Here is a 15,997-nt window from a genome sequence, read left to right on the forward strand (position 1 = left end):
CCATACAACTGCATTTTTTTAAAAAAAAAAATCCCAAAATAATACTATTCCTACATGATGCTGGGAATCTATTGCTTTTAAAATGTCTAGATTACACTATTCATAGTAACATTCACCTATTTCATCTAGTTCACCTTCCTTACCAAGAAAAGAAAGTACAACGTTTACGTGAACTAAAACACATTACGTTTGCCTTTGGCTTGACTACAAAGTCTTATTTATAACGATCCAAATTGTTTTGCTTCAAAGATTTTTCTGATGTCCTGAAGCATCCTGGTCCATCCTGAGCGCTTCACTCATCTGATACACTGTTAATCCTGATTACCCACAATTCAGACAATAAAGAATTATCATTCTTAACCTCTGGGATAGTGTTTCAGAAAACATAAAAAAAACATGAGAAACTCCAGATGTTTTTTAATCCAGATTTTATTATTATTATTTTGTTTGTTTGTTTGTCTGTCCTTGATTTGTAGTAAATCAGTTACTTGGGGAATATACAGAATGTTCCAAAAGTCTCCATACATAAGGGACTATGATTGCCAGCACCACGTCGGTTGTGCCTTCGTCAGAGGATGTTCGTGGACGTCCACGTCTCGGTTGGTCGGCAGTCTATTTGTATTTGTTAATAAGTTTTTCAACAGTGTCGTTCGTGTGTGTGATGTGCTCGCCATGTTTCCTGTTAAAGTCCATCGTAACCTTGCGACAGCTTCCTGATCCAGCCAGGAGAATGATTTCAATATGTTCTTCTTACAAAAAAAAAAAAATATATATATATATATAAATCCTTATTTAAAAGTCCATTATAACTCAGTAGGGACTTGGTCTATGGATCTGTGGCCCTGATGTCTTCTACTAGGTCCCCAGATATTCTGTTGTACACAAAAGAGAGTCATATTTATAACATTAGAAACATCACAAAAGGAACACATCTAACACAAAAGAGGATACATTTAAACTAACCAATCCTAGTTGTTGGTTATTTTTTTCTTCAAATTGATTTAAGTCCAGAGAATCTGCTTAAATTTTGTCATTTCAAACAGGACCACTATTAAAGCCAGAAAACAATGAAGCAGCAGCAGCACATGGCCCCCCACGCATTTCATTAAAATTGCATATTGACACTCCATGTACTTAGAATAAAGCTTAACGGCTCACCAGTTGGTATTAATGTAACTATTTGTTGTACAGCAAAGTGCAATACTACATGCAATTGTACTACATACCAATATACAACATTTTAAAGTTCCTCTAAGTATCTTCCTTCTGGCCATCCCTTTCTCCTGAGGCCGAATGTCACCCCAGTTATGGGGAGGTTGATGTGAACTGCTAAGATTTCATATAAATTTCTTTCAGAAATTATCAGGATGGTTTCTAGACCTAATCCTGGGTACAAAAAAAAGTACATTAATGTCTACTAGAAGTATACGTACCAAGTATTGAGCGCATAAATGACCATACTTTTCAGAACGTCGACGTTTCTGTATTATAAATTCTTTATTCGAATATTTCGAGATACTGGATTTTTGATTTCCGTGAGCTGTAAGCCGTAATCGTCAAGCTTAAAACAAAAAAAAAGGCTTGAAATATTTCACTTTATGTGTAATGAATCTAGAATATATGAAATGTTCCTCTTTTTGAATTAAATTACGAAAATAAAATGAACTTTTCCACGATATTCTACTTTTTTGAGATGCACCTGTATACTAATGAATAATTCGAAATTAAATGAAATGAAACATTTCCTGGAGTAAAGTCTCCTCCTTAAAGCCATGCTTGTGTTATCTGTAGGCGATCCAAATTAAGTTGCTTTATAGACCGTAGTAAATATTTTAAAAGGCTAAACTAGAATTACAGTGCGAAACTCTCCGATATAAAGAGGCAATACGTGGATATTATTAAAAGTGTAAACAAAGAGAAAAGAACAACAATCAAAATAGAGTCAAGAATATTAAAGCATTTGAGTAAATACAAAACGCTTGTTACAGGACAATTCTCATGAGGGAAAGTTTTTGCCATGGCTACTGCCAAATGGTTTGAAACTGGAATGTAAAATGTCTCACTTACAATATTTACACCTTTGATATCATGACACTAACTGGGGTCACATGTATATATTTATACCTAGTCTTTGGCTTTGACTTCATACTTAAGCATCTCTAAATACACTGTGCAACATACAACATGTCCACATTATTGTGAGGCAAATTTGCATTATAAATATCTTAAAACCATACGAATAGTCAGAGTGAATTATATATTTCGATTGTCTCAATGTCATTGTGTGATGTCAGAGTAAGTTTGGTGGTGTGAAATGTCAGTACATGTTAGGACATCATTATAAGTACTGTCATGGATATATTTCACCTGGTGTCGTGTAGGTAGTATATGAATTAACATCATAATACTTAAACACTTGTTATACCTGGCCCTGAGTGCTGGGAGTGAATATCTGCTCCTGGTGGTACACGTGGGAGGATGGGATAGGGTGTGGCAGGTCACCAGCTTCAACCAACGGTCCAGAGCAGGAGAAAGTGTCCCAGTTGGGGTAATACACCTGTGGCAGGAGGAGAAGAAACAAAAAGGGTTTGGGTTATGCTTAAGAGACCTAACTAGGATAAGCAGTTAACCTCCTCTGTAGAACGCTTTAATGTAGGGATGTAATACTGTATACTAATACAGCATGAGAGATTCAAGATTCATATAAAAATATAATTTCTGAACTTAAACAGTCCTACAATTAGAATTAAAACGGTCTCATACCTGGGCAGGCAGGCTGTAATACGCCTGGCCCTGAGTGATTGGGGTGAAGTCCTGTTCCTGGTGGTACACGTGGGGCGCAGGGACAACGTGTTGGACGTCACCAGCCTCAACCCACGGTCCAGAGTTGGACGAATCCCTACTTGTGTAATACGGCTGTGGCTGGAGGAGAAGAAACAAACAGGGTTTGGGTTAGGCTTTAGAGACCTGAACACGACATGCAATTAACTCCCTCTGTAGAACTCTTTATTGTAGAGATGTAATACTGTATAGTAATACAGCATGAGAGAAAAGACATTAATAACTCTGTTATTAAATCCAAATTCAAGATTGATATAAAAACATAATTTCTGAACTTAAACAGATCTACAATTAGAATTAAAACGGTCTTATATATGTACCTGGGCAGGCAGGCTGTAATACACATGGCCCAGAGTGATGGGGGTGAAGTCCTGTTCCTGGTTGTACACACTGGGGGCAGGGAGAAGGTGCTGGACATCACCAGCCTCAACCCACGGTCCAGAGCTCGACGAATCCCAACTTGCATAATACGGCTGTGGCTGGAGGACAAAAAACAAACAGGGTTTGGGTTAGGCTTTAGAGACCTGAACACAACATTCAATTAACTCCCTCTGTGGAACTCTTTATTGTAGAGATGTAATACTGTATAGTAATACAGCATGAGAGAAAAGACATAAATAATTCTGTTATTAAATGCAAATTCAAAATTGGTATAAAGATATAATTTCTGAACTTAAACAGTCCTACAATTAGAATAAAAACGGTCTCATACCTGGGCAGGCAGGCTGTAATACGCCTGGCCCTGAGTGATGGGGGTGAAGTCCTGTTCCTGGTGGTACACGTGGGGCGCAGGGACAACGTGTTGGACATCACCAGCCTCAACCCACGGTCCAGAGTGGGACGAATCCCTACTTGTGTAATACGGCTGTGGCAGGAGAAGAAACAAACAGGGTTTGGGTTAGGCTTTAGAGACCTGAACACGACATTCAATTAACTCCCTCTGTGGAACTCTTTCATGTAGAGATGTAAGACAAAATGAGAGAAAAGACATAACTAATTATGTTATTAAATGAAAATTCTATATTGACATGAAAACATAATTTCTGAACTTAAACAGTCCTACAATTAGAATAAAAACAGTCTTATACCTGGGCAGGCAGGCTGTAATACGCCTGGCCCTGAGTGCTGGGGGTCAAGTCATGTTTCTGGGGGTACACATGGGGGTCAGGGACAAAGTGCTGGAAGTCACCAGCCTCAATCCACGGTCCAGAGTTGGACGAATCACCGCTTGTGTAATCCGGCTGTGGCAGGAGGGGAAGAAATAAATAGGGGTAGGTTAGGCTTTAGAGACATATATAGGAGTATCAATCCCTTGTACTGAACTCTTTAATGAAGGCATGTAGTATTGTAATAAAACATGAGAGAAAAGTCCATAAATATATGTGTGTGTGTGTGTGTGTGTGTGTGTGTGTTATATGTCTGATTACAAAATCAGGCTGTTTATCCCAGTCATCTTAGGCCTCATGTTAATGAGAAAGGTGAACGATATGATATTGGAGTGATTCAGTCATTTAAAAAGCTGGGATGCTGAGGGGAAAATCCTTATCTAATTTACTCAGTTGCTCTATATGTTCAGAAAGCCTTTTCACACGGTACACAGTCACCACCGAAATGATTCACTCTACACAGATCTAGATATTTGACTTCGTGTACTACAAGAATGTATCGTTTCTGTTCAGTCTTCGTGATTCGTGATTAAGGCTTGGGCGCCCCCTCTTGGAGAGAACGGAAATTGTCACACAGATAGTGAATATTTCAATAACACTTGTCCTTCCTAACAATAAAACTACATATGAATAGTTACCGTTAAGTTTTACAAAACGACGTTTCAAAAATCGCTTAACGGCCTTATTTATAACACTACTCTGTCTGCTCAAAGCTTACCATTTCTTCAGAAGATGATATCCGTGTGGGAAAATGCTCAGATTAGTGGTAAAGATGTTAAAAAGGCGAATAGAGATGTTCAGAAATGTAAAGATTTGCTTAAGAGATGTGAGGTTTGCTGAAAGGATCCGATCGCAGGCGAGTTATGAGTTGGAAAGTGCTAGAAGTTGGTATCTGTTTAAAAAAAAAACAAAAAACGTCACTGTGTGAGCATATGCTATTCTATTCTAATATTCAAAAAACAACACCTAGCAACCCCCCTCCCCCCCCCATCACTCCACTATCAATTCATGTAAACTCCAGACATTTAAGTCATTATCATGTGAGAAATATCATATTTTCTGCAGTTTTCTGCACGACATAATGACATAATCACAATGCACAACACAGTCACATTCATCAGGAAGTTATGAATGTTTACATGGACATCCATAAAGTTTTCATTGGTGCTACTACACAAATGTGCTGAAAAATGCATCATTTGAAAACATATTCACATTTCATATAGGTGTGTTCACACAAACAAAAAAAAGAAAAGAAAGAAATGTTTATTTAATGAAGATATTGATTTTGTGGAGGTAACTCAGTAGTGTGTTATTTTCTAGATAATTAAACCTAAACTGCTTTAGCAAAACAGCAGTTAAAACGTCCACTGATTTCGGCCTATGACATTTATTCAAAGTAGTTAGAATAACTCTGCAGATTACATTTATATCATATTTACTGTATTACATTCATGTGATACATATGGTATCACATATAGTATACAGATTAGTGAAGTGTAAAAGCAGTAGTATTTGAATATACAGGGTGTCCCAAAAGTCTCCATACATAGGGATACATACTATGTACGCCAGCACCAGGTGTTCGTGAATGTCCACTTCTCTGTTGGTCTGAAACACTTCCAGTCTTTTTGAATGTATTAATAAGTTTGCCAAGAGTATCGTGTGTGATGTTGTGCTTGCCATGTTGTACTTGGCTTCTTGTTCATGTTAGAATTACAGCTGGAAAACATCATTAGTTTTACTGTTAGAAGACGGTATACCGGTTTGCCTGAATTTCTGATGCCCCATAAAGAAAACGATAAGAATTAAGAATAAAACTAGCTCTTCAAATCTGTCCGAATGTGTTTAATAGCAGTTTCTCAAACAACTGTTGAACAAGCAGAACATAGACTTAAATACGACATCTTTGACTTCCAGCAGTCATCTCCTCTCAAATCCACAGCCGTGACATCTGCATCTGTGCAGTTCTTTGTCATAAATGCATCTGATTTAACTGTGAAAAGGGGAATAAAAAAAGAGTGACAAAATGGTTGATTCATTTATTTTCTCTTTTTAAAGGAGACAGAGGAGTGAGGACTTGCATTTTGCTTTCATTTTGTTTTGTATTTGCTTATTTGTATTGATGTAATTGGTGCTACTGGTGCTAATAATGCCAAGGTTATGGGTTCAATCCCCATGCTGGCCAACTAAAGTTATCCACCATGATGTGCTGTCTGTCTGTAAATGATTTCCCACAACAAGCCAGAGAAAATGACCGGCTGTTGTACAGGATATTAAGAAGATTTTCCTTGGCTGAAAGGCACTGCAGCCCTTTACATTTGCAAGCTGCAATTGTACTTGATGTAACTACCTGAAGCTCCATTTTCAAATTATGCCATAGCTTCTCAATTGGTTTGAGGTCTGGGCATTTATTCGGACATTCTAAAACATTCAAACTGGCTTTGCCAGTATGCTTCTTCTCCATTTTCCCCTAAACTCTCACCAGTTTCCCAGTGTCTGCTGATGAAAAGCATCCTCACAATATGATTCCACCACCACCATGCTTCATTATGTGAACGGTGTTCTCAGGATGAGTATCAGTGATGGTTTCCACTAAATGGAGTGCTTTGTACTAAGGGTCTTTGGTTTCATTCAACCTGAGAACCTTTTTCCACGTTTGGTAAGTTTCCAGCATCCCTTTTTCCAAACTCCAAGTGGGATTTCATATGGCTCACTAATCTCTCATAAGTCCCAGCTATGTGGAGTGTCCAGGCTATGGTTGTCCAACGTCTCTAATCTGAGTTGTAGACCTCTCAAACTGCTTGAGAATTACATTTTAATGCTTGTTTGCTTCCCTGGCTAATGTCCTCTTTACTTGGTTCTCCTTACCCTGAATTTGGTGAATGGTCTCGTCTAGGCAAAGTTAAAGGCACACAGGTAAAGAGTCACACAGGTACATCACAAGAAAAACTGAGACATCCTGTTTGCACTGACTACTTATGTGAATTCTGATGACAGCTTGTTGCACCATAACTAACTATCCCATATGTACTCTTTTTTGCTGATTGCATTACATGCACATGTTGTTTAAGGTTATTCTGAAGTTACTTTTATGGAATTTTGATGAATTAGAGTGTTTCTGCAATGCTCTGTTCCTATATGGAGATCTAAAAGATTGTTGTTGTTTTTTTTAAAATCTTATCTCTAAAAAATCAAGTCTAATTGTACTTGTCATGGTTCCAGCCAGGGACATTTTTCCACATGTGCATCTAGGCCAGTTAGCTCAGTTGGTTAGAGCATGGTGCTAATAACGCCAAGGTCATGGGTTCAATCCCCATACTGGCCAACTGAAGTCATCTACCATAATGTGCTGTCTGTCAGTAACTGATTACCCACAACAAGCCAGAGAAAATGACTGGCTGTTGAGAATCTTTTTCCACGTTTGGTGAGTTTCCAGCATCCCTTTTTCCCGAACTCCAAATAGGATTTCATATGGCTCACCATTGTTTCATAAAGCCATGGACATTTTCAACATAACCTCACTGGCCAGTTAGCTCAGCACAACATCTTAATGAGAAATTGCTTCATGGGTCAGACCATTCAGTTTTGAATGCACACCTGCATATAATCAGATTAACTGGAATCATGGATTTCTGTAAAGAAAGCTCATTTGCAACATTTCATAATGCCCTTTTTCGCATCATTTTTTTTCTATTATTCATTAAACAGACCTTGATCATGTGGAATGTCATGACGAACATACTTTTAAAAGAATTGAAATAACAGCAGATACAAAAAAAATATCAATGTTTACATTTGGGATTTACTTCCATGACAGGTCTATCCATGAAACTGGTAAATTAAACCAGCTTTACATGATGATGATGATGATGATGATGATGAAGATGATGGCATTAGACACCCAGAAATAGCTATCACATGTTGCTGTGTTGGTACTATTTCAAGGGTGAACATGATGTACCTTTAATTAGATTTTAAAGTAAAGCTAAAACGGCAGATCAGCGGTCCTTAAAGTACTTTAAACTATTTTAAAGCGGTACCATATTCCTGTTTCCAGGTTAAATATACTAAAGCTACAAAAGATGAAGGCTACCCTTATGCGGTTCCACACCAGCAACAAGGAAAATTACAGTTTGGTGACTTTATTTCGGGTCACAATTTTAAAATAAGAGATTAAAGCGAGTATTGTCTCATTTAGATGATTACCTGATTAATGTCTCTATCCGACATACGGAAGATTTTATACTGAGCTGCTGCATGCACACAGCTGATCTCACCAGTCTACATCGTTTGAATTGATTTGAATGTTTTTCTGACGTCACTGACGAAATGATAATAAACTTCATCTCTCAGCTCTTCAGCTCTCTGAAAACAGACAAATGAAGTTGAAGTTTTCACTGGACATCGCACTGTAACCGATTGTTTATTATTATTTTTTGCTCTTTTTGATTTTATTTTTTAATTAAAAGACAACTTTTTTTTTTACAGATATTTGGACTTGCCAATCTGCCTACCATGCATGTCTTTGGACTGGAGGAGGAAACCGGAGTACCCGGAGGAAACCCCCACATCACAGGGAGAACATGCAAACTCCACACACACAGGGCCACGGTGGGAATCGAACCCCCAACCCTGGAGGTGTGAGGTGAACATGCTAACCACTTTTTGCTGAGCAGCCTCATCTCCCATCTCATCGTTTCATATAGAGTCTCAAGCTAGATGTCTCTGAACGATTAACTTTCTTTCATTTATTTCTTACTACTTCCTTTTCCCCTTCCCTTCCTCCCTTTCTCAGCCCCCTACCTTTTTTTTTTCTCCTGCTCAGATTGTATACCAGTGAAGAATGATAACTGTCACCATGAGTTCAGCTGCATAGTAATGAATTAGCAAAAACAAAGACAACAGTCATGGATTACTTATCATTACGTGCAAGTGTGAACTTTCTACAGTAAATATATATTATGCCAGCTGAGTATGGTGACTCAAGTCGCTTTTTTTGTGATTGAGCATTCCCTCTTGATTTTAATACACATTTTCCCTCTCTTCTTCCTCCCAGGTTCTGTCATAGCTTCAAAGGCAGTTTGTTTCCATAGCAACAGTGTCTCAGATTTGTACATGGATGGTTAGGAGGTGGACATGGGTGAAAGAAATGGCCTTTTCCATGACACTGTTTCAAAATGCAGAGCAACACGTTGCCTGACGCCTTAACCTGATGATTTAACAAAAATTCAAAAATGATTTAACAAAGATTCCAAAGCGTTACGAATGTTCAGGATGGCTCGTGTTAGCACTGTTGAGACAATGGATGCATTGACTTGTACACATTCCACTGCTAGGACAGAGAGAATTGCGTTGGTGCTTACTTGTCATCCCACTAATACAACAGTAATTAATAGTATACTCAATCATTTCAAAATCCTTCAGGATGATCCAGACACAACTTCTCTTCTTAAAGAACCTCCAGTCATCTCCAATAAAAAAGAACGGCTTGTCAGGAATGAATTAAAAGATCAGGCTAATAGATCCTGTAGCACTCTTGCATGCAACCATTCTAGATGGTCCACGTGCATAAAGGATAATTTTTTAATTACCCAGCACTCCTCACGCACCACTAGTTGTTTATTGTCTTTCCTGTAATAAATGTTATGAGCTGTACATTGGAGAAACGAAGAGGAAACTGGCTGATTTTGTTGAGCGCCTTTTCTCCATCAGAAAGAAGGATTTCTGCTTTCCAATGCCTAATTTCCAATTACTGCCACAGTTTATAAATCTACTACAAGACAATGAGAACAAGAGGAAACAGTTTTTAAATGATCATTTCATTTATTGAAGGAAAAGGTTTATGCAACACCTTTATTACCCATGTGAAAAAGTCTAATCCTAGTAAATGGTTGTGTCACCTTTAGCAGCAACAACTGCAACCAAGTGCGTCCAATAACTGGGGAGTCTTTCACCTTGCTGTGTGCGAAATGTGGCCCACTCTTCCTTGCAGAATTGTTTTAATTCAGCCACACTGGAGGGCTTTCAAGGATGAACTGCCTGTTTAAGGTCCTACCACAGCATTTCGATGAGGTTCAAGTCAAGACTTCAACTACAAAACCTTAATTGTGTTTCTTTTGAGCCATTTAGATTTGCTCTTGTGCTTTGGAAGGTTGTCTTCCTGCATAACCCAATTGTGCTTGGGCTGATAACTGGACATCCTTCTTCAGGATTTTCTGGTAGTGAGCAGAATTCATAATTTGTAAATTATGGCAGGTTGCCAAGGCCCTGTAGCAGCAAAGTATCCTCAGCACCACCATCATGTTTGACTGTTTGTATGAGGTTCTTATTGTGGAATGGTGTGTTAGTTTTACACCTCATGTAACAGGACCCATTTCATGGAAAAAGTTCCACTTTCAACATATCAGTCCACAGAACATTAACCCAAAATGCCTGGGGGTCATCAAGGAGTTGTTTTTTTTGTTTTATTTTTTTAAAGGCAAATGTAAGACTAGCTTTTATGTTTAATTGAATTCAATTCAATTTATTTTTGGATAGCCCCTTGACATGCAGCATCTCGTTTTCAAGGGGGTCCAAAAGACACAAATGCAAAATAATAAAAATACATAGACAAAATGAAACTAACACACAAAACAAATACAACTATACAATTAGCTCACTCGGCTTCTTCGACCCCCGACCAAACCAACAAATGTTACAACAAAAAATTAGGACGTTACAATGACCTTACAACGAAAGGTAAGACATATAGAAGTTCATACATCATTTAGCCAATATACAATAGAGCAATGAATGCAAATAGAGAAAAAGAAACAGGTCAATTCACCATACATCAGGGACCACCAACAAGAGGGTACACTTAACCACATATGGAAAATAAAGGTGAAATCATAACAGGATAAAATCAGACTTATGCAGCACATAAACCAGACAAAGTAGCTACACTTGCTCACATCAACAGCATGAATATGGTGTATTAAGATATTGGAATAAAGCTGACTTAAAAAAAAGATGTGGCTTAGTGGTTAGCATGTTTGACTCACACTGCCAAGGTTGGGGGTTTGATTCCCACTGTGGCCCTGTGTCTGTGGAGTTTGCATGTTCTGCTGAGCAGCTAATCCTTCCACTATGAAGCAGAACCTCAACATAAGAAGAAGATAGATACCATTTTTGCCTTTTTGTCCCTTTTTAATGGTGGAATCATGAATGCTGATCTTATCTGAGGTGAATGAGGCCTGCAGGTCCATAGATGTCCTACCGACCATCTCTAGGAACATTCACCCTTGTTCTACTGTTCTCCAGTTGGAGATAATGGCTCTGCTGCAGTCTAAGAGCATTAAAAATGGCTTAAAATTGGTATATTTCACTAACTTTCTTTCTCATCTCTTTCAGAATTTCTTTTGATCGTGGCATAGTGTGCTGCCTGTTGAGATCTTTTCCAATTATCATTTGGTTCATTTGGTAGGATCACAGGCAGGTAGAAGTAAGGCCAAATATATTTTTGGAATTTCTATATTTCTGTAAAGCTGCTTTGTGACAATGTCCACTGTTAAAAGCAGTATACAAACCAAAATAAATTTATTTGAATTTAATGGAAGATTACTACGGTTGTCTTTGTATTATATTCAGTGCTATAACCCAGAAGAACACGTTGTTCTCCTTTATCTCCGCAGCGCACGAGTGAAAACACCTAAACGCCAGAGCTCAAAATGGCCCACGGGCTGTGACCTATCAAATGACACCTCATTTCAACCAACAGGAGCTTCCATGTCCTGTCTATAGGCTTCAAAATCCAATGAGAGACTGTGCTTCAGCAAGCTCCTTCCCCCTGAAAAGTGTGAGACATACATATATACATACATATACATATATATATATACATACACACACACACACACACACACACACACACACACACACATATATATATATATATATATATATATACATACATATATATATACACACATACATACATACACACACACACACATATATATATACATACATATATATATACATACACACACATACATACACTATATAACACAAATCCATGATCCTGACTAGTTAATCTAGTTTCGCACCATGGCACCTGCATTAAAAAAAACCCCCAATAGAAACTCTCGTAGAATTTGTAATGGTTTTATTGGTTATACTGGGAATTGTATTGGTTTTAATGTAAACTGTAATGGTCCCTGTGGGTCTCTACTGGTAAGTTGTTGCTTTCTATTGGTGGCATGTTATGTTTAGTGGATACCATTAAGGACAAATAATGCTCATAGTTATAATGGTTAGCTGATGATTTGTAATGGTATTTGTAGTGGAAACCATTAGACATTTTTTTTATTGTTTTTTTTTTTGTTTTTTTAGGGGCAGCTAGTAGCTAATAAAATGTGACCAAATAAACCAATTTGTTTGAAATGATGGCAATCAACCCATAAGCATTTAAAGAGTCCGAAAATATTTCAGTCTGTTTCACACCCAAAACCCGCCCCTAAAACATCTGGAACGAGATTACTAGGCGGGAAATGGGTTCCTGTTTTCCTTCTGATATAACAGCACGACATCTTGTGAATTTCAGAACAGTGTCGCTCTTGAATATTGGATTATGTCCGGAAACTGATGTAAATCAAAGTGACTTCACACCGACACTCAGTTTCTCATCCAGCTCCTGCCTCTTTGACGGTTTCTCACGGGCACGCGCATGTCGGTTTGGTCCAATCGGTGAGCGCTGCAGTATGGGAAGCGTTACTGCAGCTAGCGCGCGCGCCGCAGCTGTATTCAGCCTTTTTATTATTATTATTATTATTCCTCTACATCGCGTATATTTCAATACAGTCCATTTCTGTTAGCTCTACAAGATACATCCATTCACATTGGAAACCGTATAGATTATCAAAATGGGAGATTACAGTGAAATGTGGTAAGGTCGTTGCATTTCATTTCATTTAATTGGTGTAAGGTAAAAAAAAAAAAAACCGCCATACTGTTGATAGAAGCGATGCATATAAATATAGCGTTATATATATAATATATATTATATATATATATTCTAATCGGTTAAACATGCGAACTGAGCATTGATGTGGTATCTTCTTCCTGCACATCTGCATGCTTCATTTCTATGTACTGTATATTTGTCCATCACATATAGTGGCACTGAGGGATGGTTGTGGACGATATGAAATGGTCTGGTCGCGTGACATAATAGAACTAAAAATAATCGATGCAGATTTTCCAATCTATTGTAGTCCGCGTTCTGGACATATACATCTATGAAAAAAAAGAGAGAGGTCATGTAATCGTGAAAAACAAGTCGGAGATTAGAACAGCTGGCTAAACAGTGTTTCAGCATAACTAAGAGGCGACTGCATGCAGTATATTTAATCGCTCAGGTGCATGTTGCATAATTCGTAAATAATTCATAAAGGGCATGGATTTATTTATTTATTTATTTGGTTAGATTGTGCATGGAAAGCATTTTTGTTCATGTTAATCTTCACAGAGCTCTTAGTGAGGAAGACTCACTTGTGGGTTTTTTTTTCTTCTTTTTTGTGTGTTCTGTCAGTACTCCAGGAGAAAAACACACTGCTCAGCCTGGGGGTTTCTGCATAATGGGAGAAATACTCTAAGTCTGTGATACCAACCAACTCCGTTCGTACCATGAACAGCACTGCATGGCCTTTGGACCTGGCAGATTTTGCTAGGAGCCAGGCCTTCAACAGCACTCTTGGACAGACTCCCGTCAGCGGCTGGGCCTTGATCCACACGGCTACTCTGGCCTCCTGCTCTCTTCTCCTCGTTCTTATCTTCTGCCTGGGCTCGTATGGCAACTTGGTGGTGTTCCTCTTCTTCTTTGACCCAGCATTCCGCAAGTTCCGTACCAACATTGACTTTATGATACTGAACCTGTCTTTCTGCGACCTGTTCATCTGCTGTGTTACTGCACCCATGTTTGCGCTCATCCTTTTCCTGGACGTCGGGGACAGTGGAGGTGGTGTATCAAAGGGCTTTTGCTTTGCCTTTCATCTCACTAGCTCAGGTTTCATCATCATGTCTTTGGAAACAGTGGCAGTCATTGCCTTGCATCGGTTGCGCATGGTACTGGGCCAGCAGCCAAACCATGCTGCCTCCTTCCCATGCACTTTGTCCCTCACGGCCCTGCTGTGGACTTCTAGCTTCACGCTGGCAGCCTTGGTCACCTTAAGAGCCTACCCCAGGAGCGCTGGTCCCTGCCTGCCTCACTTTGGTCTCACGGGGAATCGGGCAAAGGTGGTGTTGTACGTGTACCTTGCAGATTTCGCTTTTTGTGTGGGTGTAGTGTCCATGTCATACCTTATGATTGCACAGGCATTGCGAAAGAATGCGCTGGTGCGGAAGTGCTCTGTTATCATGGTGGGTGCCACACGTCCCCCAGCCGCTCCTCCAGCCTTCATTGCTGCCGGATTTGAGGGTATACAGTGTGCTGTCCAGGTGCCTTCACTCTATCGTAACCAGACCTATAACAAGCTTCAGCATGTTCAGACACACCCATTCACAAAGAGTAGTAGTCAGGCCCTAGTGCCCAGGGCTGCCACACATGCTACCTGCTGCCAGTTGGTTTCCAACCTGTCCACAACCAAGGATTCCAAGGCTGTCGTGACGTGTGTGGTCATAGTTATATCTGTGCTTCTGTGCTGCCTGCCCATGGGTGTGGCTTTGGCACAGGATGTTTTGTCTCCAGAGAACAGCTTCATTCACTACCAGTTTGAGCTGTGTGGATTTGCTCTTATCTTTCTCAAGTCGGGCATAAACCCATTTGTTTACTCCAGGAACAGCGCTGGCCTGCGACGCCGTGTGCTCTGCTTCCTCCAGTGGCTGGCATTCGGCTCCTTCTGCTGCAAGCACAAGACCCGTTTGCATGCCATGGGCAAGGGAAACCTGGAGGTAAACCGCAATAAGTCCTCACACCATGAAACCAACTCAGCCTACATGCTCTCGCCAAAGCCGCAGAGGAGGCTGGTGGACCAGGCATGCGGGCCTAGCCACTCTCGGGACACCATGCCCAGTATGCGTGCCACAACTGGATGCAAATCCCATCCCCCTAGCAGCTCCACACCCATCAACACCCGCATAGAGCCCTACTATAGCATCTACAATAGCAGTCCCTCACATGGACCCAGTTCGCCCAATAGCCTGAAACCAGTGAACTCTCAGACCACAGGCTTTGCGAAGAGCTTCATGGCCATGCATTATCACATCCACCAGGAGGCACTGCAGGACTTTGACAGTACCTCAGCCCATCAGATACCCACACCCTCAGTATGAATGCTGTACTACTGCTAAGCATTTTGGGAGCAATAGAATGGCTGTTTGCGCTTACATGTACATTGTTCGTTTGTGTTTTTTTCAGTGCTGGACTTTGAGAGGCTGTGCACATTTGATGCTAATTCAGACTATCCACAACATGTTATTGCTGTTCCTTGACTTAAGGACATTCTATTTTTACACTAACCTGAAGCGTTTGATAAGGTGATGAAAGTGTCATAAGTTGTTATACATTTAATGTTGTATTAAATGTTTTGCAAGTGTATTTTTTTTCCTAAAGTGACTTCATTTTGAAGAACTAAATATTTTCCAAGCAAGGGAGAGATGGAGCACATTGTAGGTTCATTGTCTGGGGACAACAGTCAATCCGCATCAGTATTAGACTTGTTACATCCAGACAAAACAAAACAAAAAAATCAATTACAGAATTAAACATTTAGCAGCTTCGTTATGAAAGTAAAATTATATTTTGTGTCAGCTTTATGCTTAATTTGTATTAGAGAACTACACTCAAAATGTTTCATTTCAAATATATGTACAAGCCAGTTTGTCCGGATCGCCTAGACGAAAATACAACATAACATTCAAAACATGCAAATTCGCTATTACAGCAACGCAAAATGTTCATTTTACATGAATGCCTGTTTTACACAGTTTTCTTCAGAGTATAAAATTGT

The 15,997-nt window shown here is 39.4% G+C and overlaps 2 protein-coding genes and 1 non-coding gene across 3 annotated transcripts; 2 read left to right on the plus strand and 1 right to left on the minus strand.

Moving 5' to 3' along the window:
- Positions 1-451: 451 nt before the first annotated feature.
- LOC128604282 (uncharacterized) lies at positions 452-6,675 on the minus strand. Its single transcript, XM_053619296.1, has 7 exons — positions 4,726-6,675; positions 3,930-4,082; positions 3,554-3,706; positions 3,162-3,320; positions 2,764-2,922; positions 2,426-2,557; positions 452-872 (listed from the first exon to the last, which is right to left on the minus strand). Exons 1-7 carry the CDS (start codon positions 4,726-4,728, stop codon positions 804-806), a joined length of 828 nt encoding a protein of 275 aa, XP_053475271.1. The 5' UTR covers positions 4,729-6,675; the 3' UTR covers positions 452-803.
- Positions 6,676-7,261: 586 nt separating this feature from the next.
- Positions 7,262-7,335, plus strand: trnai-aau (transfer RNA isoleucine (anticodon AAU)). Its single transcript has one exon. It is a non-coding gene; the product is annotated as a tRNA-Ile (tRNA).
- A 5,870-nt stretch (positions 7,336-13,205) lies between these two features.
- Positions 13,206-15,320, plus strand: gpr75 (G protein-coupled receptor 75). The gene has a single exon (XM_053619009.1). It carries the CDS (start codon positions 13,677-13,679, stop codon positions 15,318-15,320), a length of 1,644 nt encoding a protein of 547 aa, XP_053474984.1. The 5' UTR covers positions 13,206-13,676.
- The last annotated feature ends 677 nt before the right edge of the window (positions 15,321-15,997 follow it).

Source organism: Ictalurus furcatus, chromosome 29 (assembly GCF_023375685.1).
Source record: "Ictalurus furcatus strain D&B chromosome 29, Billie_1.0, whole genome shotgun sequence".
Taxonomy (NCBI): domain Eukaryota; kingdom Metazoa; phylum Chordata; class Actinopteri; order Siluriformes; family Ictaluridae; genus Ictalurus; species Ictalurus furcatus.

Bases quoted from the DNA above. Each gene is read 5' to 3' on its own strand.
- LOC128604282 (XM_053619296.1), bottom strand. The intron at 3,707-3,929 runs GTATAAGACTGT...CTCCTGCCACAG, and splicing joins ATTACAGCCTGCCTGCCCAG to CCGTATTACACAAGTAGGGA. The intron at 3,321-3,553 runs GTATGAGACCGT...TTTGTCCTCCAG, and splicing joins ATTACAGCCTGCCTGCCCAG to CCACAGCCGTATTATGCAAG.
- gpr75 (XM_053619009.1), top strand. From the start codon at position 13,677: ATGAACAGCACTGCATGGCCTTTGGACCTGGCAGATTTTGCTAGGAGC.